The sequence below is a fragment of the Acomys minous genome (assembly GCF_964271855.1).
Source record: "Acomys minous genome assembly, chromosome: 1".
NCBI classification, from domain to species: Eukaryota; Metazoa; Chordata; class Mammalia; order Rodentia; family Muridae; genus Acomys; species Acomys minous.
The window spans coordinates 67613285-67636486 of record NC_140483.1 but is presented as its reverse complement, the minus strand read 5'-3'; the positions used below and the strand labels follow the sequence as shown (position 1 = coordinate 67636486).

Sequence of the window (23202 nt, the reverse complement as noted above, 5' to 3'; positions counted from 1 at the left end):
GTAGCTCATGCTAGGTCTTTACCACTCAAGCAAACCATATCTCAGCTGCAGATGATACGGTGAGTCACGTGCAAGGCCAGCTGGAGAGGCACCCAGGCGAGCTAGAGTGACCAGCACAGTCAAGTTAGTGGAAAAGCCTTGAGGTTAGAAGCCAAGACATCTGAGGCCTAGTGCTATCCTGGGGTGATGCTATCCTAGACCAATGCTATCCTAGGCTAGTCCTAATGTTATTGTAGGCTAATGCCATCCTCGGCCCAATATTATATCCCCAGGATCTTGGACAAATTATTTCATTTGTTGGGAGTTTTTGTTTTTGTTTTTTTTTTTTACTGAAACAGAGACTCATGTACCCCCAGTTGCCCTTGACGTCACTCTATAGCTGAGGATGACATTGAACTTGCAATCCTCTTTCTCTTCCTTAGGAGTGCTCCGTTACAGCCATATTCCACCACAGCCTGTCTATGTGGGTATAGGCTTAGATTTTTCACAAACCTACCTTATTTGGAGTTCTTAAACCCCTTACCTCCCTTCCAACTCCCCAACACTAGATAGGTGAGAAAGAAGGTTAGAAGGAAAAAAGGGACATAGGTCTCCTGACTTCTTCCAGCTGGGTAGGGTCGTCGGGCTCTTTGGGGGGCAATACCAGTCTCAGTTGTCAGGATGTCCAGCAGTCCAGATAACCAGCAAGCCAGCAAACGCAGCAGGCAGTCCACACCAGGCTCCTCCAGGCTGCTGCTGCTCCCCCTTTAGGCTCTTCTTATATACTCCTCAGAGTCTTCAGAGTCCAACTACCTCCGACTGCCAAAGACCGTGCCCCTGCGCTAGGCAGTCATCTGCTGTCGACAAACTAAAACCCCACACTTGGGATTAAAACAAAAACATGTTTACATAGCATAACTGAGTTTTTAAAGAAAGCAGCATTTCCATTCCATGTGGGTCTGAGGATGGAACCCAGGGCCTCAAGAATGCTAGACAAGCACGCCCGTCAACTGAGCAGCATCCCCAGTCCCTGCTTCTTTAGCATTAAATTGAAATTAATAGTATGTGCCCTGCCTCTGCGTCATAATGGTTTCAGAGTGCCAACAGTAAGATGCCTATGGAGGAACATACTTAAAGGGCACACAGAGCCAGCCTGCCATCTCTGAGCAGAGCGAGCGGTCCCCTTGGCTCTGGGTCTCCCTCTGCTATTATTTTGAAGTCTTTTTTTTTTTTTTTTAGAAGAATCCAATTTCCTGTCTTGAGTCATTGGCTCTTTCAATGGTAACTGAGGAGAATAGCAGTTAAGCTCAATTATGCAGCACTATTATAACAGGAGAGCTGGGTGGAAATTAAATTACACACAGGCACAGTGTCAGGGGTTCACTCTAGTTTTCATTTCTGTATAAGTTTGCCTTGTGTTATTTATGGTTTGCTATTTGTATAGACACTGGAGGCGAACTAGGGAATATTTGCAGCAGAACTTTATGAGAACAGCCCTAAAACATGATGCCAGATATGTTCTGCAAACTGTGAGGTGAACCGGTGAAGTGGCTCAGTGGGAAAGGGAGCTTGCCGCCAACCCTGGGAGAACGAGCTCCCACAAGTTGACCTTTGACTTCTACATGTACAAGCATGAACACATACAACAAATATATGTTTTAAAAAAATTGAAGTTATGTGTGTTACAGATACTCGAAACTTTTTATAAAGATAAGTAAACTAAGCTGGGTCAACCCCAGGGAATGATTCTAACTGGAGTAAAATGCTACTGTTGGAAGGAGCTTATGCGCTCTGCCAGAGACAAGCATGCACCGGCAGTGTCCACAGTCTACTTACGGAGCCCCGAGGAGAACTTACCGAGCGATTCCTGACTGCCGTCTTAGCAGTCAGGAGGGACATGTACTGGGGGTGAAATGACAAGTCAGGCCACTAGTGATTAATGACCATGTAGTGTATGCCACACATTTTCTTCCTCAGCACATGAGGCTTGTGGTCCTCAGCTCATCGCAGGTGTTAGAGGCAGCTGGCGCAGGGCCTCGCACCGAGTCTTCCTAAATCCCGTGCTCTTGTTTCCTTTCTGTAACTGTGATGAAACACCCTGGCCAAAACAAACAAAAACAACTTAGGAGACTAAGAAGAGAATATGGCTGGAACTTCAGGGCCGCGGGCCATTGTTATGGGGCACTCAAGGCGGGCACTGAAGGCAGCCGGTCCCGCCACAGCAGGAAGAAGGCTTAAATGCATGGTGCACAGCGCTCAGCCACTTTCTCTTCTCTTTAACAGTCCAGGCGGCAACCTCAGGGACCCGTGCCCCCCACTTCCAGGCTCAGTGTTCCCACACCGATTAAGGCGATCCAGACAATCCCCACAGACTTGTTCACATGCCAGTCTGGTGTAGACTCTGTCCTGTGGCCCCTTATGTGAGCTAGCAGGGCACCCACATCCGATAGTAAAGGTCTACTCCCCTGAAGTGACTGGAGGCACCGAGCCACACGGCCAAGGGGAGCCTCTCATGCACCACACCTTGCCTCTCTCACCCCCTCAGGATGCCTACAAGCCCCGTCGGAAGTACAGACGGCAGCGGGGAGCAGAGGAGCTGCTGGACGAGGAGTCCCGAGTCCACTCCACGCTCTTGGAATACGGCAGGTACAGAGTGCGCGCTGGTCGGCACCTAATTTTTGTTTTTTTGTTTTTTCGAGACAGGATTTCTCTGTACCGTTGGCTGTCCTGGACTCACTTTGTAGACCAGGCTGGCCTCGAACTCACAGCAAACTGCCTGTTGGCACCTATTTTATAACGCCATTTTGGAGAAAAGCTGGGCCTGGGGCAGCCACTTAGTCGATACAGTGCTTGCCTTCCAGCATGAGAAACCGAGTCCAGTCCCCATCACCACATTAAAAAGCCCACAGTGGAGACACACACTTGTTCTCCCAGGGCTGAGGAAGTGGATGCAGGGAGTTCCTGAGGCTCCGTGGCCAGCCTGACTTAGAGTAAGCCTACTGGGTGAGAGCAAACCAATACAGACCCTGCCTCGTAAACAGAAGTGGACCCAGTCCTGAGCAACAAGGCTGTTCTCTGGCCTCTCCACTTCTCTGTACACAAACAAAAGAGGAAAACAATATAACGGCTTTTTGAGTTTTGGTATCAGCTTGCTAGAGCTCTGCCGCGCAGGAGTGCTTTTCCTTTCTTAACTGTCTCTATTCCTAAAAGAAAGAAAGAAAAAAGAGAGAAAGAGAAAAGCAAGCAAGCTACAATCCATTTCCTTTGAATTAAAATTGGACATCTGCTGGAGTGGTGATGCTTGCTGGGAGTCTGAACACTTGGGAGGCCGAGGTGAGCAGATCTCAGTGAGTTTGAGGCCAGCCTGGTCTACAGACTGCATTCCAGGACAGCCAAGGCTATATACCAAGACCTGTATCAAAAAAGAAAAAAGCGAAAAGCTAGCTTCTGCCCGATGGAGTCTACAGTTTGCAGCTGTGACATCCACGGTGCATTTCCGAGCCTGGCCTTGTAATGCATAGCCTCTGACCTCCTTGGGGAACAGGTGCAGAGGCCAGGACTCGGATGCATTTTCTGGCCCTCTGCTTAAACAGACATCCACAGAGCCCCTGCAGCTGCCTCACTGGGCCCTGCAGTAATCCTGTGGGGCAAAGACTACCGACTAGGAAAATGAAAGCCTTAATAGCAAGACTTATTACTTCTTAAAATGATTTTGTCCTCAAGGAAGAGTTTGGCGCTTATGGTCTCACTTCTTTAAAACCATGAAGCACAGGCTTCCTTTGGAATGTTTTGGTCAGCGCCGGATATTAACCTTCCCCGTGTCCTGCATTCTCTACCCAGGGTGACCGATCCCTTGATGTGAGTATGTGCCTTGTGCTTCCTGCCCCTGTGTGGGGATGGTGTCCAGGCCTTGTTGTGTGGCTGACACTAACTCTGTCTGACTTGCCTCACCCTGAGTGTGTCATGGCACCTTCCTCTGGGAAACAGGAATAAACAAGAGGAAATTAGGCTTCACTATTCTAACTTTTCAGGCAAAGACAGTGCTTACTGGTGTGTGTGTGTGTGTGTGTGTGTGTGTGTGTGTGTGTGTGTGTGTGTGAGAGAGGGGGGGGGGAGGGAGGGAGAGAGAGAGAGGGAGGAAAAGATATTGAGCGAGAGAGATGAGGGTTCTTGGTCCACCTTTATGTGGGCTCTAGGACTTGAACTTGGTCTTCCGGCTTGCATGACAAGTACCTTTACCCACTGAGCCACCTCACCTGCCTCTTGTTTATTTGTTTGTTGTGAGGTGATTGTCTGAGGCCATCTCTTTCCTTCCCTCAAATGAAACGGGTGTGTTTCAGAAGCCACTGAGTTCGCTCTGGTTTTGAGCCATGTGTGATGGCTGTCCCCCACCCTCCACCCCAGCTCATCTTTTGCTGCTGAGAGTTAAATATGTTTTCCAGTTGAGAGACTATTAAGATGAAGGGCAATCTTTTGAGAAGGGTCAGGGACTGTACAAAATTAAAATGCATGGCCTCCTGTTGAAAATTATTAGCATGGCACATTTGGTAAAGTGCTCTCTTTACTGTCATGAGGACCGAAGCTTGGTCCCTAGGACCTGCAGTACAAAGCGGCATGTGGTGGAGTTCATTTGTAACTGCAGGCCTGGAGCCTGAAGGCAAAAGCATCCCTGTGGTGCACCATGGCCAGCCTAGTCTAAGGGGTGAGCTCCAGGCCAATAGAAGACCCTGCCTCAAAAATAAGTGGATGGACAGACAGACAGACAGACACACACACACACACACACACACACACACACACACACACACACACACACACACACACACCACTCACAAATGATAAGGGAATGTGATGGAAACTGTGATGTAGCCTCTTGTCTGCACTGGGGTATAGATGGGAGCTGCTCCCAGGAACTGAATCATGGGATTCTGTCATTCAACCTCCAGACTATGATCTAGAAACTCAGATTTTTAAGTCACCCCAAATTCCCGGTTCCAGTATGGAAACAGATCATGTCATAAATCAAAGCACCTTTCATATACATTGATGGAAACATTAGGTGGGTGTAGGGTTACAGCACACCTAAAGATGCCATAGTCATAGGCCTGGATGTTATCAGAGGACTCTTAGCCTTTTGGTTGATGGGAAAAAATGGTGTAAAGTAGTTTTTTTCTTGAATCAAATATAAGTTAATAAGGCCCAGGAGCCTGGATTCAGGTTGTCCAAAATAGCTATTCTTAACCGGAAATGGCTTCCTGAAACACTATAGAACAAAAGACTTTTTTTCCCAACTACATCAGGTACGTAGGCATTTTAACAAAGCCAGGGGGTGTGCTCTGGGGCAGGGATGCTGTTGGTGACATTCTTAGCTGCTGTTGGAGCCAGTGGTATGCTGAATTGATTCCAGAATTGCATCAGGCTAGAGGTGGGCAGTGACTGACTGTTAAGAGGTTATGGCTAGCCACACAGTAGGTGGGTTCTGGATCAACAACATTCCAACTCTCCGTGTAAAATGTTACCTCTGATGTGCTTTTCCTGTTAACTTGGCAATACCGCCTAAGCTGCAGAGGCTACCATAAGGTCCTTTGCAGGATTGTGTGGAGACCCACACTTTAGCCTTAGATTAAATTCACTGTTCTTTGGCCCACTGCCCAGCATGTCTTTTTTGGTCTTTTCCTGTCCCGTTGCAGCCTATTGCAAAGTTGGACATCTTAACTTCCTGAATTTTCTTTCATTTGTATTTTTTTCACACAACAAATGTTAGAAATTCAAGCTGTAGAAGCATTCCCCAGAAGGCGCAGACTTGCGCTCAGGAGATCAGCTGTAAGCGCCACCGTGGGTGGGTGCGTGCGTGGGTGCTGGGTGGACAGGTCTTGGCTCTGTATGTGTGCACTTGCACACAGAAGCTTTGGAGACATACCTTAGAGCAGAGAGGCAGATGAAGTGGGAGACCTGGTCTGACAGAGAGGTTCTGTGCGGACAGTAGGTGGAGCAAGAGCTGCTCCTGTGAGGAAGCTGAGGAGCAGGAAGGCTGCTCAGGAGTGAGATTGCTGGGATGGTGAACAGACGTGGGGGTGGAGAGTGGGGTGGGGTGGGGGCGTGTGTGTGTGTGTGTGTGTGTGTGTGTGTGTGTGTGTGTGACCAGTGAGGGCTTCACACTGATCCCACAGGCAAGGTGTGTCCTGAGCAAGAGCAGAGCAAAACCTAAACTTGTTTTTTTCTTAAATGCTTGCATGTTTGACTCCCAGCCGAGCTCTGCAAGGCTGGTTGTTTGCATTATGCCTTTTGGTTTTGATTGAGTCTTTTTTGTATTTAATGTGTTTGCTTTATTAAAAAATAAGCATCGTTTTTGTTTTAAGCCCGAAAATAAACCAATTTAAGCCTAAGTGCGCCTGTGCGCCTCTTAAAGTTTCCGTGAGTTGTGTACACATTACTGACATTGTGTCTGGGTTGTGTTTGAAAATACAATATGGGTGTGACTTGAAGTCATTAAAGTCTATATTGGCCTTAAATACATGGGTTTTCTACACCAATATTTTTAAGGTTTTAGCTTGCAGTGTGGCTCTGAGATGCAGTTCCTGATTCGGAGAGTGATGAGGGGCCTTAAGTGACACTGTATTATCTTAGCATCCCCTCTTATAGCATGTGTACACCAGGTAACGTATTCAGATTCGGACAGATTATGCCTCTGGGTAAAGTACTTGAAATATTCTCTTGAAGCCCTAAATAGCCTAAATCTGCACTTTTCATAGAATAATCTAACCAAGGACTGGGGAGACGGCCCACTTGGTGACTAGGCCTGGGGAGACAGCTTGCCACACCAGCGTGAAGACCTGCGCTCACTGTCCTGCACCCATGTAAAAGCCAGCCGTGAGGGTGTGCCTGAAACCCCAGTGCTGGGGTGGGGGGTGGGCAGAATCCAGAGGCCTCAGGGTCTCACCGGCCAGCCATTCCAACCAGGCTCCAAGGTCACTGAGCGATATTGTCTCAGAAAAATTTGTTAAGTGACTGAGGGAGACATCTAATGTTTTTGCTGGCCGCTACATGTATGTGCATATGTGTGTGCACATGGGTGTACACATACACATACACACACACACCACACCACACACATTCCAATAAGAAATGCATTTGTTGGAGTTTACTGTGATTTTTTTTAAAAAAAATAGTAATTAAAGTCTTTCTCGTGGCTTACAGGAGATACGGACTTAGCCGCCAGAGCAAAACAGAAAAGGTAAGAAATACCTTGACCGGGAGGAGCAGCGGCTGTACACAGGGTAGGGGTACTGCTGATGAAGCACCAGGTCCTGGACGGGCAGGGGCCCTGAGAGTATACCAGCCACCTTTGTCCCCTGCTTGTTTGCCTTGGTGTCACTAGCCTGCCACCACTGCAGGCCAGGAACAGAAGCACCCCAGAGCTACAGAGCAAGGACAATCCAATTCTGGCAGATAGATGTGACGTGGCACAAGCCAGGCCTTGCCAACCCATGCCTGACTGGCCTGCCTAGGAACTGGCTGCTGCTTGACGTTTCACCTGGGCTCCAGATCTGTTTCCTTCCCCAGGCTACCTTTCTGCAAGCCTGCTCATTTCTGCTGAGTCTCCAGCTCTGACGCTCAGTGTTTCCTCATCTTCTCTTCTAGGCTGAGGACAAGAAGATGGCGCTTGCTGCAGGGCTGTCAGCTACAGAGAAAACGGATGCTCGTGAAGAAGACGAGCTCCAAGCAGCCGAAGAGGTGTGTGGCACGTGGTGGCCTGCTGAGGTTCCAGTTCGGGTCATTTGAGGGAAGAGTTAGCTCCCATCCACAGCTCTCTCAAGCTGCCTTCCACCTCTCACAGTTCCCTCTTTTGAGGTGTTATGAGGCTCGCTGTGAACCCACATTAAAGCAGAAACTCTGAGGTTTCACCACAAAGACCCACGTAGGCACGTGCTTCGGTCTTATGGTCAGAACCACTCACCACTGATCTCTTCTGTTTCAGCAACGTATTCAGTCACTGATGACCAAGATGACCGCCATGGCGAATGAAGAGGTGAGGCGCAGTAAGGATCAAAATGTAGGGCAAACACAGCTATGGAGACTTGGCTGCGCTCCATCTGCTGCAGGGGCCTGAGACAGGGCAGCACCATATTCAGAACCTTCTGTCTTCAGCAGAAAGCTCTTTATAATGCCTAGCATTGTCATCAGGGCCTTCTAGAGGGAGGGGGGAGTTTAAGGAACTTATTAGGGCAATATGTCCCTGTAGGGGTTGGCTTACTGGTCTCTACAGAAGAGCAAGGGTCAGCCCTGCTTCTCTGAAACCCCTGGAGCCCCTGCCTTCTTCTGAAACCTACCATGTAGAAGTTCTGAGTTGCCAGCGAGCCCTGGCACAGGTCAAGGCCTGCCCAGAAGGACTGGTTGTGTCCTTCAGTGAGATCATTTCTTTCACGGCCAGGAAGGACCTGTGGGAATAGAGATACTGTAGGGCCTGTGGCTCCTTTCGTTACTTCTCACCTGAGTCCCAGGCCCCCAAATGTCTGGACATGGGGGTGGAGAAGAAGAAATCCTAGGGGTACCCTGGGCCTGAGGGAAAGCTAATAGAGGTGAGCAGTGCCTGAGGGGAAGTTAGCAGGGGTACTCAAGGCCTGAGAAGAAGTTGACAAGGGTACTCAAGACCCAAGGGGAAGCTAGCATAGTTAATAAATGACTCAGGAGATGGAGAGGTGGTTCTGGGGTACCCTGGGGCCAAGAAGCTAACATAGCCAGCTGAGTGAGTGAGGAGACAGGAGGTGGGTGGCTCTGACTCCTGTCCTGAGTCTTGTGGGTGAGTCAGTGGTCAAAGCCACATCACTTTCCTAGGGCAACGCTGTGAATTTTGTGTGACAGTTCTGCGATGGGCAGGGGTCCCTGAGAATATACCTTATTTGATTACAGAGCCGTCTTACTGCAAGCTCCGTGGGCCAGATCGTGGGTCTCTGCTCTGCCGAGATCAAGCAGATAGTGTCTGAGTACGCTGAGAAGGTACGTCGCTGCCTGTCAGAGCCTGGGCCTCAGGTCACACCCACGGCTTTACCATCCCAGGTCCTCGCTCCTTCCCTATGCAATCCTGGAGTCTAGTTGGAATTCGCTAGTCACATATGCCAGAAACACCAACGCCAGGCTTGCCCCTGCACAGCCATCTGCACTTGGCCATGAGCTAAATTCATTTTGTTCCAAGGTACCCATTTTTTCTATGAACATTAAGGGAAAACTGTGTCTTAAAATAACGACCACATCTAATATGTCGCCACCTGCAAGCCCAGGCAGTCATCCTTCCTTCCCTGTCAGGCTGCCGACAACTCAGGCTTGGCTTGACAAGTGAGCTGAAAAATGGTGCCATTTGCCACTTAGGTGGCAAACTCCATAACTCAGCCAAGCCCAAGGCAAAAGTTCCTGTTGCACTTTATTAAAAAGTATGTAGAATGAACAAAAGCTTTAGTCATATTTCAGTGTTACTTTATTTTTCCAGCCTAAGAAGAGGCCAGGAGACCTTGAATATTCCAGAGATGCAGTGATGATGAACAGTCTTTAGTTCTTAACTTTTTATTTACTATTGATATGTTTATATGGGTTACTACAGCGCACATGTTGGGGTCAGAGAACAACGCTGTGGAATAGATTTTCTCTTTCTACCTTTATATGGGTTCAGGAGGTCAGACAGACTCCTGCAAGCACTTTCACCCATTGAGCCAACTGGCCAGCCCAGGGATGTGTTATTTCACATATTACTGAGTCTAGCGTGGCTGTGCCATGGCCTGGGTGACGTCTCATTTACAAGGTTGTTTTGGTAGTTTTTCCGTTCCTGTTGCTGTGATAAATAAAATACCCCACAAAAGCAACTTCTGGGAGAAAGGGTTTCAGGGTGCTCATCCCTGCAGGGCGGTGAGTGAGGAGGAATGTGAAGCAGTCCTCACAGCCAAGAGCAGAGAGCAGGCAGTTAGTGTGTGCATGCTGGTGTTCACCTCTCTCCTTTTCCTTCTGCCCATGGCCCCGTCCATGAAATGTCACCTGCATGCATTCCCCACTCAGTGAACCCAGCTAAGAAATCCCCTCCCAGTCATGCCGACAGGCCAGCCTGATCTAGACAGTTCCCCACTGAGACTCCAAGGAGTCTCCTCCAAGGAGAGTCTAGATTATGTCTGTAAAAACACGGGAGACGTGCAGGAGCATGGAAAGTTTGAGGCTAGCCCTTATTAAGGGAGACCACCTCTAAGGAAGGAAGGGAGGAAGACAAGTGAGAGGAGGGGAGGATAGAAAGGAAGTGGAAGGGAAGGGGGGAGGGGAGAGGGAGGGGAAGGACTCATCCTGGGGTCTGAGTTTGGGAAGAGTCTGAGTATGTGGAACTTGGCTCTGCTTTAGATGCTACAAGGAAAGTCCTGTGACCATGACTCACAACACACACAGGCGCACACGCACCACACCCCTGCTTTGCTGTCTCCTGGCCCCAGCACCATGGCTTGGCTCCCAACGGGGCTCTGGGGTTTCCTCTCAGATTGATGCTGCTGCTCTCAGTTACTTCGGGAGCATCGCTGCTGAGGGCAGAGGTGAGGACGGAGTACTCCAGGGAGACCCCATTAGGGCTTCTTGAGAAGACCCCAAGCTGGACTGTCACCTGTGCATATTTCTCCTTAGTTAGGAGAAAGGACCTACCCACTTTCGCAGGGTAGAGTATAAAAAAGATGTTTGTGAACAAGGAATAAAGTGAACAGCCTGCCTGGAGCAAGTACTTGAAAGGTGCTGGGCTTTGAGATATAAAAATGAGGAGGAAAGAAATAAAGAAATGCCAGGGTATTCTCTCAGTTGTAAGGTTCACAGGTTCTTCTGACAACATAATGGGATAAGTAATCCATGTGTTTCAAAGCCATCCGTGGGATATGTAATTCAATTTAATATGGTCCCTGTAAGGCAGCAGGGGGAGGGATGTGACAAAGCCTTTGTGGTTGTAATTCATGAGCATCCGGAGGCTCTGAGCTTGGGAGCCTTGTCTCCCTATTCCCAATGCCTAACACTCTCAGAACGTTCTAGAAGGTCTCACCGGAGCCTTTTAGTGTTGATGTTTAACTTTCCCAGTACGTCAGTCTTTGTTTTAACAGAGAAGAATCTGTTACTGTGATTTGCAGACAACATAACAGCTTGACTGTCTAGAACTTCTCTGACTCCACTAATTCCAGAAGCCTCTTTAGAAGTCAGAATAAAAGAAAGAAGCTAGGCCAGGGCATGCACACCCTGGAAGCTGCTGCTAGCCCACCACCTGCCATCTTAACACCTTGGTGCTTAGCCAGCTGAATCAGCTCAGCTGATGTCTCTGGTAGGTCCTGAGGGCGTCCTAGAGGATTCTGTGGGTCTGAAGGTGTAGGTAGATCCGTCTTCCGGAAGGAGAATCTGCATGTCCTCTCTTGTAGGTATTTAGTAAACTGTTAGTTCACAACTTTCTTTTAGTATATGTGTGTATGATGTGTGCACAACATGTGGGGGTCATATGACCACCTCAGGAGTTGGTCTTTACCCTCCATGTTGTTTGAAGTCTCTCTTGGTTTGCTCAGCGCTGGGTTCTACAAGCCTCCTGGCCCATTTGCTTCCAGAATATTCTCTTGTCTTCACCTGTAGGTATGCTGATCCATCCCCCGAGCCCAGCATTTTTTTAACCTCTGAAAGATAATATTTTACCCTTTATGTACTCGTGTGCTCGTGTGTATGGTGGGGAGGCGAGTGTGTGCCATGACTTAGTTGTGGAGGTCAACAGTAGCCTGCCAGGCTTGATTCTCTTCACGTCAGGCATGGTGGCAAGTGCCCTTAGTCACTGAGCATCTCGCTGGCCCAAAGTAATTGATTCTTCCAAGCTGTCTGCTTGCTTATGACCTTCTGCCTCCCTCATCTTTATACTTACTTGTTCTTGTTTGTTAATGTCAACATGGACCCACCACGCTCTATTGTTTAACCGGGCAACTCACTGAGCAGTACAAGTTTCGGTGCTGGGAAAATAAGATATATAATGTTCTATCCGTTTTGCAGATGAGAAAGCGTAGGTTACGGAGGCTCAGTTCTTCCTGCATTCCTGGGCAGCTCTAGCACTTCTGCTTCCCATGTAGAGTCAGCAGCCTGTACAGCCTGACTGCTCAGCCAGCCGGAAGGCCACTGGGAAGAAGTTGAACTGTGTGTGCCCGCATAGTTCTGCTGCTGAGCTTGCAGTGACCATATGGCTTCTCCGTTATGCTCACCGCCAGCCACCAGCTGCTTTGGGCGCGGTATTTGAGAGGGATGAGTGTGCGAGACATGGACCACAGAAGTAAACCTGGTACAGCCTGGGGCTCACACAGCATCAATCGCAGCAAGGCTGCTGGGCGCTGAAGCTTCTTTTTTTAAAAAATTAATTAATTAAACTTATTATTATTTTGTGTGTGTGCATTTGCGTGCGTGTGTGTGTGCGTGCGTGCGTGCGTGCGTGTGTGTGTGTGAGAGTGTGTGAGTGAGATAGGAGGCACACTTGCATATTCTATGTGTAAAGCCAGAGGACAACTTTGGGGAGTTAGTTTTCTTTTTCTTCCTTTAACTCGACTAATGGGCAAACTCAGATCTTTCAGCTTGAATGGTAAAAGCATTTTACCACTAAGACATCTTGTTGGTCCATGGAAGCTATAGAAGTTTCCTCTGGAGCATTCAGTGACTTTCGATGTCACCACAGAACACATTATGACATTCTCATATAGCTCCTGCTATATGAGCATTTTAGGCCAATGAGATAGGTCATCCAATGAAGGCTCTTGCTACCAAGTGTGATGATCGTGGTAGAAGGAGAAAACTGCCTCCCACAAGTTGTCTCCTGATCTCCATACATGTGTACACACACACACATGAAACGAATAACAGTTCTGAAATAAAATAAGATAGAGCATCCCGGCCTGGGTGCTTGCTGTCCCCTTTGTCGTCTCATTTCCATGGGGAGACATGTTCTCTGCCCTCAAGAGCCCTATTTATAGAAGGCATTCTTTCCGTAGCTGGTGTTGGAAGGCTCCACCACTCCTGACCTTTTGATTCTGAGGACTGCACTCTGGCACCTGGTCCTGAGAGCGCCTTTGTCTCAGCAGACAATTAGACCTGGGGCTGGTCCAAGGGTACACATGCCAAACTACAAAGGAAAGAACCCTTCCTCTGGAGAAGTCAGATGCTCAAGTAGCTCAGCATAGGTTTGCAGCTGTGATACCCCCCATACACACCTGCATGGTGATTTTTTTATATTATATTTTCATAAAATACATCATTCTTATATTTTTATTTGACAATATTATACACGGATATAACCTCTCTTGGTTATTTTCATCCCAATTACCCTGTCATCCACCCTTCTTTCCAACAAATCCTATTTTTGTATGTTTTGTGTTTTGCTGCTGCTGCTGTTGTTGTTGTTGTTGGTATAAGGCTATTTGGATAAGCCCAGGTGAGGACTACTTACTGTAGCCTGGGCAGAACTTACCAATGGCTACATGACTGAAGAGAGTGACTGTCCCTCCCCCCGGAACCATCAGCTGCTCTGTGGGTTGCCAGGTGAAGGCTCATGGACGTCCCTCCTCCCGGGGGGGATGGAAAGTTGACTGACTTGATCTTATGAGGGTCTTATGCAGGTGACTACAGCCATCTATGAGTTCATCAGTGCTGTGGCCATGTCATGTCTGAGGGATAGTGTTTCAGGGCCCCTCTTGCCAACCCCTGGCTTCTGCATTCTTTCCGCTCCCATCCCCCTGCCTCTAGTGCACCTCAAGGGATCTGGTGCAGTTGTCCCATTTAGGGCTCAGCACTCAACAGTCACTTATTTTCAGTACTTGGACCACTTCACATGACAGTGTGAACTAATTGGAACGGAGTAGTACCTCTTCAGTTCCATCATCCACTTGCCTGGCCAGGGTGTGCGTGACAGCAACTCTGCTGCCGGAGCCTGCAAGGGAAAGCCTTGTGCTGATTGGCTGCCTTCTGGGGACCCCGGGACTCAGCATTTGTGATGGCCCTCTACCTGTGCCTGCCTTTCTCTTAAAGTCTTTGCCTGAAGGCCTGGCCACAGACGGTTTTAGTCCTACAGGCTCTTCCCATATCTCTGTATTCCATCCCAAGAGAGCTTCGTCTCTGTTTGACAGGCTCGGGTCATTTTTTTTCCCCCACTCACACCATTTGTTATATCCAAGTTGAGACCATGATTGGCAGCACCTCTGTAGACTGGGGATGGTGATTTCCCACAGGAACAGGCTGGTGTCATTAAATTAGCACATGGTGCCTAGCACCTAGAGGCCCTCAGGACATTTATATACTAAATCTAACAGGATGGACCCAGAAGAAGAAATTAATAGTTTATCTGCCTAGTTGAGGCTCCTGGCTTCATGTTATGTAACCACCCCAGTTTTGTGACTTGGCCACTGTTTTCTAGGTTATGTGTAAAGCTTCTTAAGACAAGTGTAACAACAAGTAGGGCATTATGGAGATGGCTCAGTTGCGCAAGCATAAGGACCTGAGTTCAGTCGGCAAAACCCACATAAAAGATGGGTATGGTGGGCACGTTCATAATCTCCCTGCTGGAGAAGAGAGACTGGAGGAGCCCTGGGGCTTGTTGGCCCCCATCCGTGAGCCCCGGGGTCCAGTGAGAGACCTCGTCTCAAAGAATAAAAAAATGAGCATGTCCTGAGTGACACTCAAGAGTTGATCTGTGGCTCCACTCACATGCATCCATGTACACACATGTGCGCACATGCGTGCACACACACACACACATACATACACACACAAAGCAGAATGGATTGGGGAGAGTGGATGGTCACCTTCCATGAGGAACACTTCAGGTTACTTACACGCTACTATATGTCCAGAAGACAGCAAGCAAGGCCGTGAGGGCCACTGGCGTCGTGGTGTGGAAGAACTGTAGTCGCTCTTACACAAGTTGACAAGTCACTTCCACATGCGTGTGTTTCAGAGTTATCAGGCTTGATCCCCTTGCCTGTTCCTGCTGGCTTAGGTGCTTTGACTTCTCAGTGTTCTCTGAGGGGGTTGAAATTACACCCACATTTACATGCTAGGCGTGGGTGCACACAGCATGGTATACACACACGAGTGACTCACATGGAGGTCAGAGGACAGCTTGCAGAGATGTTTTCTTCTTCCACTGTGTGGGTCCCAGGGATCAAACTCAGGCCGTTAGGCTTGGTGACGGGTGCCTTTACCCACTCAGCCTCCTCTCCAGCCTGTTCTTTGTGGAACAGATTCTTAGAGGCAGACTTTGCAGCACTGTTAAAAACAACAACAACAAACAAACAAACAACAAAAAAACCTACCATGTTTTTTGGCCTATAAGACGCACCCAGTTTTTAGAGCAATAAAACCAGAAAAACAGTAAAAACAGTAATTGGACCATAAGGTACACTCTAATTTCCCCACCACCACCACCACCACCACCACCACCACCACCACCACACACACACACACACACACACACACACACACACACACACACACACACACATTTTTTGTGGGGAGCATCTTATGGTCCAAAAATGTGGTAGTTTTACTTCTCAGGCACTTGGGGACACCTCAGCACCGGTCCACTTTAGAGTCCTCACTGGCAGGTGATTTCTGTTGGGTTTTGAGACTGTCTCATGGAGCTCAGGCTGCTGCAACCCACTGTGTATCTGAGGATGTGAACTCCTGGTCTGCCTGCCCGCCCCTCTCAAGGGCTGGGATGGCAGGTGTGGGCCACCACACATGGCTTCAGGCCTGCAGTCTTGTAGGCATGCAGGAAATGCTGTGGATTTAGATGACAGAACTCTGTATGAAGCTGGTCAGTTGGCTTCAGACACTTCATTGTGGACCTTGTCCTCTTACCCTAAAGCCGAAGCTAATGTGGTGCTTTTCTTTTTTCTTTCTTTTTTCTTTTTTCTTAATTTATTCAGATTACAACTCAATTGTTATCCTATCACTTGTATCCTCCCGTTCCTCCCTCCCTCCCACCTCCACCCTATTCCCCTCCCCTAGGTCCATTACTGAGGGGGATTTCCTCCCCTACTATGTGGTCACAGGCTATCAAGTCTCATCTTGGTAGCCTGTTTATTCTTTCCTTGAGTGCCACCAGTGCTCCCCACTAAGGGGAGGTTGTCAAATATGGAGCACCAGAGTTCATGTCAGAGTCAGTCCCCACTCTCCACGTAACTGTGGAAAATGTCCTGTCCATTGGCTAGATCAGAGTAGGGGTTCGATGTTTACTATTGTATTGTCCTTGGTTAGTACAATAGTTTGTGCAGACACCCCTGGGCCTTGATCCACCCCATACAATGTTCTTCTTGTAGGTTTCTAAGATCCTCTGGATCCTTCTATTTCCCCAGCTCCTATATTTCTCTTACCTAGAGTCCCAGTAGGATGTCCTTTTATTAATCAACTGTAAAATCCAAGCTAGACATTATAGGGCTTTGGAGAATATCTCCAGACAGGCCAGCCTGCTTCACTGAGGGCATGAACCTTCTAGATCCCTGTATTCGCTTGCATTCTGGCCTCCCAGAATTCCATGGCATTCGTCCTACCTCATAGCTTTGTTTTAGGAGCGAATCTGAGCTGTATTTTGTCATCCATTTGCATGATTTCAATTGGAGGCTTGTAAGATGCTGGTAACTGAAATTACTTGGGTTACTATGGAGAACTTTTATGCCGTGTAAGGCGGGCGCATAGGGGTCCTCCCTTTCTCATCCGAGAGGCTGTTTTGTGGTTGGAAGAAGGAATTAATAAGGGGGAGCTCCCTGAATTAGAAGAAAGCCAGGACGCAGCTCAGTGGCAGAGCACTTCCCTATCATGCACAGCAGCCTGGGTTTGATCTCTAGTGTGGAAAAAAAGAAAACAGGGATAGAGGTTAATGCATAGGTAACCTTCAGGGGCTCATTCGATTCAGAAAGGATATTGTTTTAGGAAACGCAATCATTTCAATTTCTCTTGGGTATTTAACATTTTGAACTAGCCTAATGCCATCAAGTGACATTTAGAGCCATCTCCCCTAAGAACAGGTGTCATTTCTATCTGTCATATTAGAAAACATGAGCTCTGCAGCAGATCTGCTAATCCACACCGTGGCTTTACAGGCACGTTCTTAATCTGCAATTGTTGTACAAAATGAGGCCAGCATATTAACCCTTGTTCCTTAGTGGGCGCACGGGGCGTGTCTGTCATTGGTTAGCCATTTTGGACAGATGCTGTATTTTATAAATAGACTGTTAAGATACTCACAACTTAAACTCTTTTCCATCAAGGGTTGGGCGTCAAGCCCCATCTTGTCTTCTTCATCTCACCAACTTGTATTATTGTTAAAGGTTCATTTTCACCCTCTTCAGCCTCCTTTCCCCCTCCTCTCCCACTGTAGCTTTCAGTCAGCCGGTGTCGGATGAGCTTGGCTGCTCTAGGGCCTTTCTCTGCCTTCATTCTGGGTTCTCTTGGCTGTTATGAAGATAATTTGAAAGAAACATTTAAATTTTTAAATAAAAAAGTATATAAGCGCACTCTTCAATTAGGATTAACTGCTTATTCCCAACTGGAAAAAATAGCTTCCTGAAGCCTCACGTCTAGACTCAAAAGCTAGAATAGTGGACACATACATGTATTTATAATTTCACTTAGACTAGAGAAATATATCAATATGGATATATAGTACTCAGACTCCTGAATTAAATTGAACTAATATTTTATAAATGAAAATGTAAGAAACTACAGGGGTTAGCGGGCTGGCTCGGTGCGTAAGATCTTACCACACAAGCCTGAGGACCTGAGCTTAGATGCCCACCATGTGTTTAAAAGGTGGGATGCAGCTTCGCATAGCTGTGATCCCATCATGGGAAGATGGAGCCTGGAAGGCCTCCGGGACCACTGGCCATTCAACCTAGTGGAATCAGGGACCTCCAGTTTCCGTGAGAGGCCCTGTCTCCAAAGATAAGGTAAAAAATAATTGAGGAAGACTTTCAAAATCAATCCCTGGCTTACACATACACACACACACACACACACACAGAGACAGAGACATAGAGACAGACACACAGACACACACACACACACACACACACACACACACACACACACACGTGTGCACACACCCTTATGCACAGGTGCACATATCCACACAAACATGAACACACATGAGCGAGAGATTCCAGACTGTCTATACTGAGCACTAACAGAAGGATTCTGGCACTCTTGCTTCTTGGAGCATATTTACCATGGATCTGAAAAGACTTCAGGGTTCTTCTTTGTGTATGCATTTTCTCCCCGTTATGTGATTCTCAGAGAGTGGTTTGCAGAGAGAGCTTTCCCTTTCTTCCTTAAACTCTTAGGGGGCCCCTGCAATTTATTTACTCTCCCAAACAGTGGGTCAGTTGTTGAGTTCCAGGGACTGAGTAGATTACCAAGTGTAATAGTCAAGGTTCTCTAAGGAATGGAACTGGGGTGTGTGTGTGTGTGTGTGTGTGTGTGTGTGTGTGTGTGTGTGTGTGTGTGTGTGTGTGATTTGTTCTAGGCTGTGATTTAGCTAATCCAACCATGGCTGTCTTTAAATGGAAAATCCAAGAATGCAATATTGTTTAGTCCATGGGTGGATGTCTCAGCTGGTCTTCAACATACATCAGAATCCCAAAATAGTAGGCTCTCTCTAAGAGCAGTGAAGAAGGAGTGCCTCAGCATCAAGGCAGATGAACCTGCCAGCGAGAGTGAGGACAAGCAGGCAAAAGCTTTCTTCTTCCATATCCATTATATAGGCTGCCATAGCAAAGTGTAGCCCCAAAATCCCATCGAGAAAAACCCCTCACAGGTACACCCAGGTTCTTGGGTTTTATTAAATTCCAGATGTCATCAAGTTCTTGATAACCAAGAACAGCTGTCACAAGGGAGCCAGACCCTTTGGATGTAAGTCATATTTCTCAACAACTTTAGCTTCAGCATCCCTTTTAAGGGTCTCTAAAACCTTCTGAGGACTAAGCGCTTATGGGTTGATTGGCTTACAGATAATAATCAATGTATTGCATGTCTGCATTCGAGCAACATCACATGTAACATCTAGAAGCTTTCACTGCACAGGTATGACAAAATGAGTGTGTGATGGCAGATAACGCCTCTTTTTATTATTACTATAAAAAGAAGCTATGAGAGCCCCTTACAGAGTCATGAGGATCTCTGGCTCAAAATTCAGTGTGGTTGGTGAGAACAGGGCAAGAGAGAGACAGAGACCAAAGAGCTTGAAAATTGTTTTTCCAGATACTAAAATATCTACTTGTTTTCCTTCAAGAAAAATTCTTGTAAATAAATTTCCGGGGTATATTTTAGCATATATATGCTATAGATATGTGAGGTGCATGCACTGTGAGAAAAGAGCAGTTTTCAGTCTGGAAACTGACTGTAAAAGCAGTTGACGGGAGGGAGAAAGGTTGTGAATTTGAGACCAGATTGATAGAGTAAAGCTCATGCTTGATCGACAGCATTGATTACACCGAGCATGGTAGTGCGCTCCTGTGACCCCAGCACTTGTGACGTGGAGGCTGGAGGTCACCCTGTGCCACAGTGCCAGTTCTAGGGCAGCCTGAGCAAACACAGAGCTACGGCATACTGAGAAGGACTGTGAATGGGAAAGGAATTGCTCCAAAGAAAACAGCAGGCTGATCTGATAATGATGTGCAGTGTTCTCAGGCCTGGTGTCAGGGGCGAGGTTGCATATTAAAAATGTCATTCGGAAATGAGCTGCTAGCTACAAACAGGGCCAAACTAATAACATTGTTCAGGATGGGCCAGCCAAAGCAGATAAGGTTCGTCAAGTTCCTTGTAACTGGCTTTGAAATGATGGGGATGCAGTGGGGGTGTGGTCTTTACTCCTGTTCTTTTTCTTCTACCTCCAAGTAGTTTTTGGAAAGAGTTTATCCTGCCCCAGGCTATCAGTTATACCTTGGTGTGTACAAAATTAATCTTAAAATGTTATCTGCAGTTTCTAGAAATCCAGCAAGCTGAGCTACCTCCTTTAACCCAGTCCCCTTAACCCCTCCCAGATGTGCCTGGGGGCTTGCCTCCTAGGTGATCCCAGAGCCTGGCAGGTTGACAGTTAACACAGCCACCACATGGGCATGTTGGTGGGCAGTTTCTAAAATGCTGGCATGGATGCCTGACGGTTTAGTTTTCTGTCTTTTCAATTGCATGTGAGCATGTGTGCACACACATGTGCATGCAGGTGCTCTTGGAGGCCAGAGCCGTCAGAGCTCCTGGAGTGGAATTTAGCGATGGTTGTGAGGCACAAATCATGTTCTGGGAACTGTACTCTGGTCCTCTGAAAGCACTTAACTGCTGAGCCTCCAGCCCCAGAGGTTTCTGTTTCCTCTGTGGCTGGTCAGCCCACAGTCTACAGTATTACTCCTGGCTCTCCACCTTAGCCAGCCCACTGTTGCCCAACTCCAGTCATTAAACAGCAAAACAAATCCACAACAGCCAAAGGAAACCTTTATCATCTGTTAGCAATGGTGTAAGTTATTCAGGGAGAACCTTACCAGGCTAAGGAGAGCTTACGCCTGCGCAGCTTCTACTCCACCTTGCTGCCTTCTCTCTTCCCCGGGCCTGCACTTCCCAGACTTTCCAGAACATGCAGGGACAGTTCACTACCCCAGAGGTTTGCCACACTCAGGCTGGAAATCACTGGCTAGCTTGGACTTGGAGTCGCAAAGGGCGTTTGGCTGTTGAGCAGAGCTATCTATTATAAGGACTGCTGCCACATCTGTTTCTTCTCCCAGGGTTCCCTTTTAAAAAGATTTATGGGTGGGTTTGCCTACACTTTCTATGTGCCTGGTAACCATGGAAACCAGAAGAGGGTGCCAGATCTCCCAGAACAGGCATTGCAAGCTTTTGTGAGCCACCATCTAGGTGCTAAGAACTGAACCAGGGTCCGGTTCAGGGGTAGTAAGTGCCTTTAATGGCTGAGCCATCTCTCCAGGCTCCTCCACTCCCTACCAGGGTTATTGAGGAAAAAGTTTCTATTAGCTTTTTATACCAAGCTGCTTCTTTTCTTTAAGGACAAAAAGAAAAACAAAAAACAAACAAAAATATTTCTTAGTGGGACTGGCAGGAGTCTGGAGGTATACATGTAACTCAGAGGACAACTTTTGGGAGTAGATTCTCTTCCTCCGCCATGATGGACCTGGGGCTTGTTGGCAAGCGTGTTTGCCCCTGAGCCATCACTCGTAAGCCCTTGCTTCCATGCTTGCACGTTCCTTAGTACTAGTTATTTCCTCTTTAGAAATGTCAGTCGTTCACCCTGTGATACTACACCCAGAAGTCTCTACTGTACCCACCTCCAGCTCTTAGTGTCTACGACTGTTTGGCCTTCTCCGTCCCCTTCCTTCCTTGTCCATTTTCAAAGGGTTACCGCATGCCTTCTCTTGGCAACTCTCTCCTTCTTGGACCTGCCTTCTCCTAAGACAGAAGAACAGAAGGAGGAAGTAGTTAAAGGGCGGCACTCGGAGGGAGAGAGATGAGCCGATTTGCTGCTTATTATACATGCTCAGAAATGGCTGGACTCCGCAACCGTATGGTTATAAAACATTGAAAGTGAATCAGCCTTAGCCGGGCGTGGTGGCACATGCCTATAATCCTAGCACTCGGGAGCCAGAGGCAGGTGGATCCCTGTGAGTTCAAGGCCAGCCTGGTCTACAAAGTGGGTCCAGGATAGTCAAGGCTACACAGAGAAACCCTGTCTTGAAAAAAAAAAAAAGAATCAGCCTTTTTTCATTTTTTATTACATTTATTTATTTACTGTGTGTGTGTATGTGTGCATCTTTGTTTGCACATATACCACTGCACACATGTGGAGATCAGAGGACAGCCAGTACCTATGGGAGTCTCCTTCTGCCATAGTTGTGGGGGAATCAAACACATCAGGCGTGGTGGCAAGTACTTTTAACCACTTAGCCACCTCGCCAGCTCCAGATTGTAAGTCTGAGTGATTCCAGGTGGTCTTCCAAAGAAACTGCTAAGACCTCTGAGTGGCCCCCTCAGGGCCCTCCGCTGCCTGGATGATTCAGCATGACCTTAGCTGGGCGGCCTGCACCGTGCTTCCCCCTGCTCCAAAGCCGAATCTGCCGGCCTGGACCTCAGTTGTTGGGTAGGACGTCGTAGACACCATGCTGGGTGTGACTGGCTGCCCAGAACCGCTTTGCTTAGACTGAATGGAGAATGAAGGTGAGCTCACTGTCTGCTTTGGGTTTTCCCACAGCAATCTGAGCTGTCGGCTGAAGAAAGTCCAGAAAAATTAGGAACCTCCCAACTGCATCAGCGGAAAGTCATTTCCTTGAATAAGCAGATTCTGCAGAAGACCAAACATCTAGAAGAGGTGAGCGTTTTTATGATAAACTCGATTCTTCCAAGAGGGGAGAGAACGGGAAGATGATGACTGAATGAAGAAAGAGAGCCTTGTGGTGGATTGGGCAGAGGCGGCTCTGGCGCAGCCATAGTCCAGCTGTCAGTCCAACCTAGCTGCATGTGACTTTGTAAATAAAGCAGATGTGTAGGATGTGGGTGTGTACGGGTGTGGGCAGGTGTGTATGTGCGGATGTGCATGCCTGTGCCTGGTGGGCACGTGGAAGCCAGAGGCCGGTGTTGGATGCCTTCCTTGGTCATCGTCCTCTTTATTTACGGAGGCAAGGTGTCTCTGCACCAGTCGGGCCAGTCTAGCTAAGTTGCCAGGGTAGCGCTTGTCTCTGCCTCCTAAGCACTGGGATTAGAGCCAGGCTGCCTCCCTCATCCAGCTTCACACATGGCTTCCAGGCTCCAGTCTTGCACAGTAGGCACTCTGTGCACTAAGCCTCTCTCCATCCCCGTGATGGGGGGGGGGGGGTCCAAACAGGGTTTCTCCGTGCAGCCTTTGTTGTCCTGAACTCGATTTGTAGACTAGAAGGGCTTCAAAGTCACAGTGATCTGCCTGTCTCTGCCTTCCTGAGTTCTAGGATCAAAGCTGTGCACCACTACACCCAGATTTTCTTTTTTCTTTCTTCTTTTTTTTTTTTTTTAGAGAGCTATTGGGAAGGTCATTTGTAGTTCTTGGTGACAGGTAGAACTGTTTTGGAACACCTTCATACATCCTCCCTGGAAAGCAGACAAAAGAGAAGACAGACAATGGGACTCAGGGACAGTCCTTAGATGATAAAAAGATGCTACATGCCATCTGGGGACATGGCT

At 47.8% G+C, this 23202-nt stretch overlaps 1 protein-coding gene across 2 annotated transcripts in view; it reads left to right on the top strand.

The window, feature by feature from the left end:
• Window positions 1-23202, top strand: part of CCDC93 (CCC complex scaffolding subunit CCDC93) — a 72529-nt gene that overhangs the window by 22802 nt on the left and 26525 nt on the right. For both annotated transcript variants that reach the window (XR_014780274.1, XM_084787359.1), the window contains exons 7-12: window positions 2525-2625; window positions 7177-7213; window positions 7621-7713; window positions 7958-8008; window positions 8890-8976; window positions 22241-22357. Coding sequence is in view for 1 of the 2 variants with exons in the window: in XM_084787359.1 (XP_084643485.1) it covers window positions 2525-2625; window positions 7177-7213; window positions 7621-7713; window positions 7958-8008; window positions 8890-8976; window positions 22241-22357 (486 nt within the window). In the remaining variant the exon portion in view is untranslated. The remainder of the gene's footprint in view (window positions 1-2524; window positions 2626-7176; window positions 7214-7620; window positions 7714-7957; window positions 8009-8889; window positions 8977-22240; window positions 22358-23202) is intronic.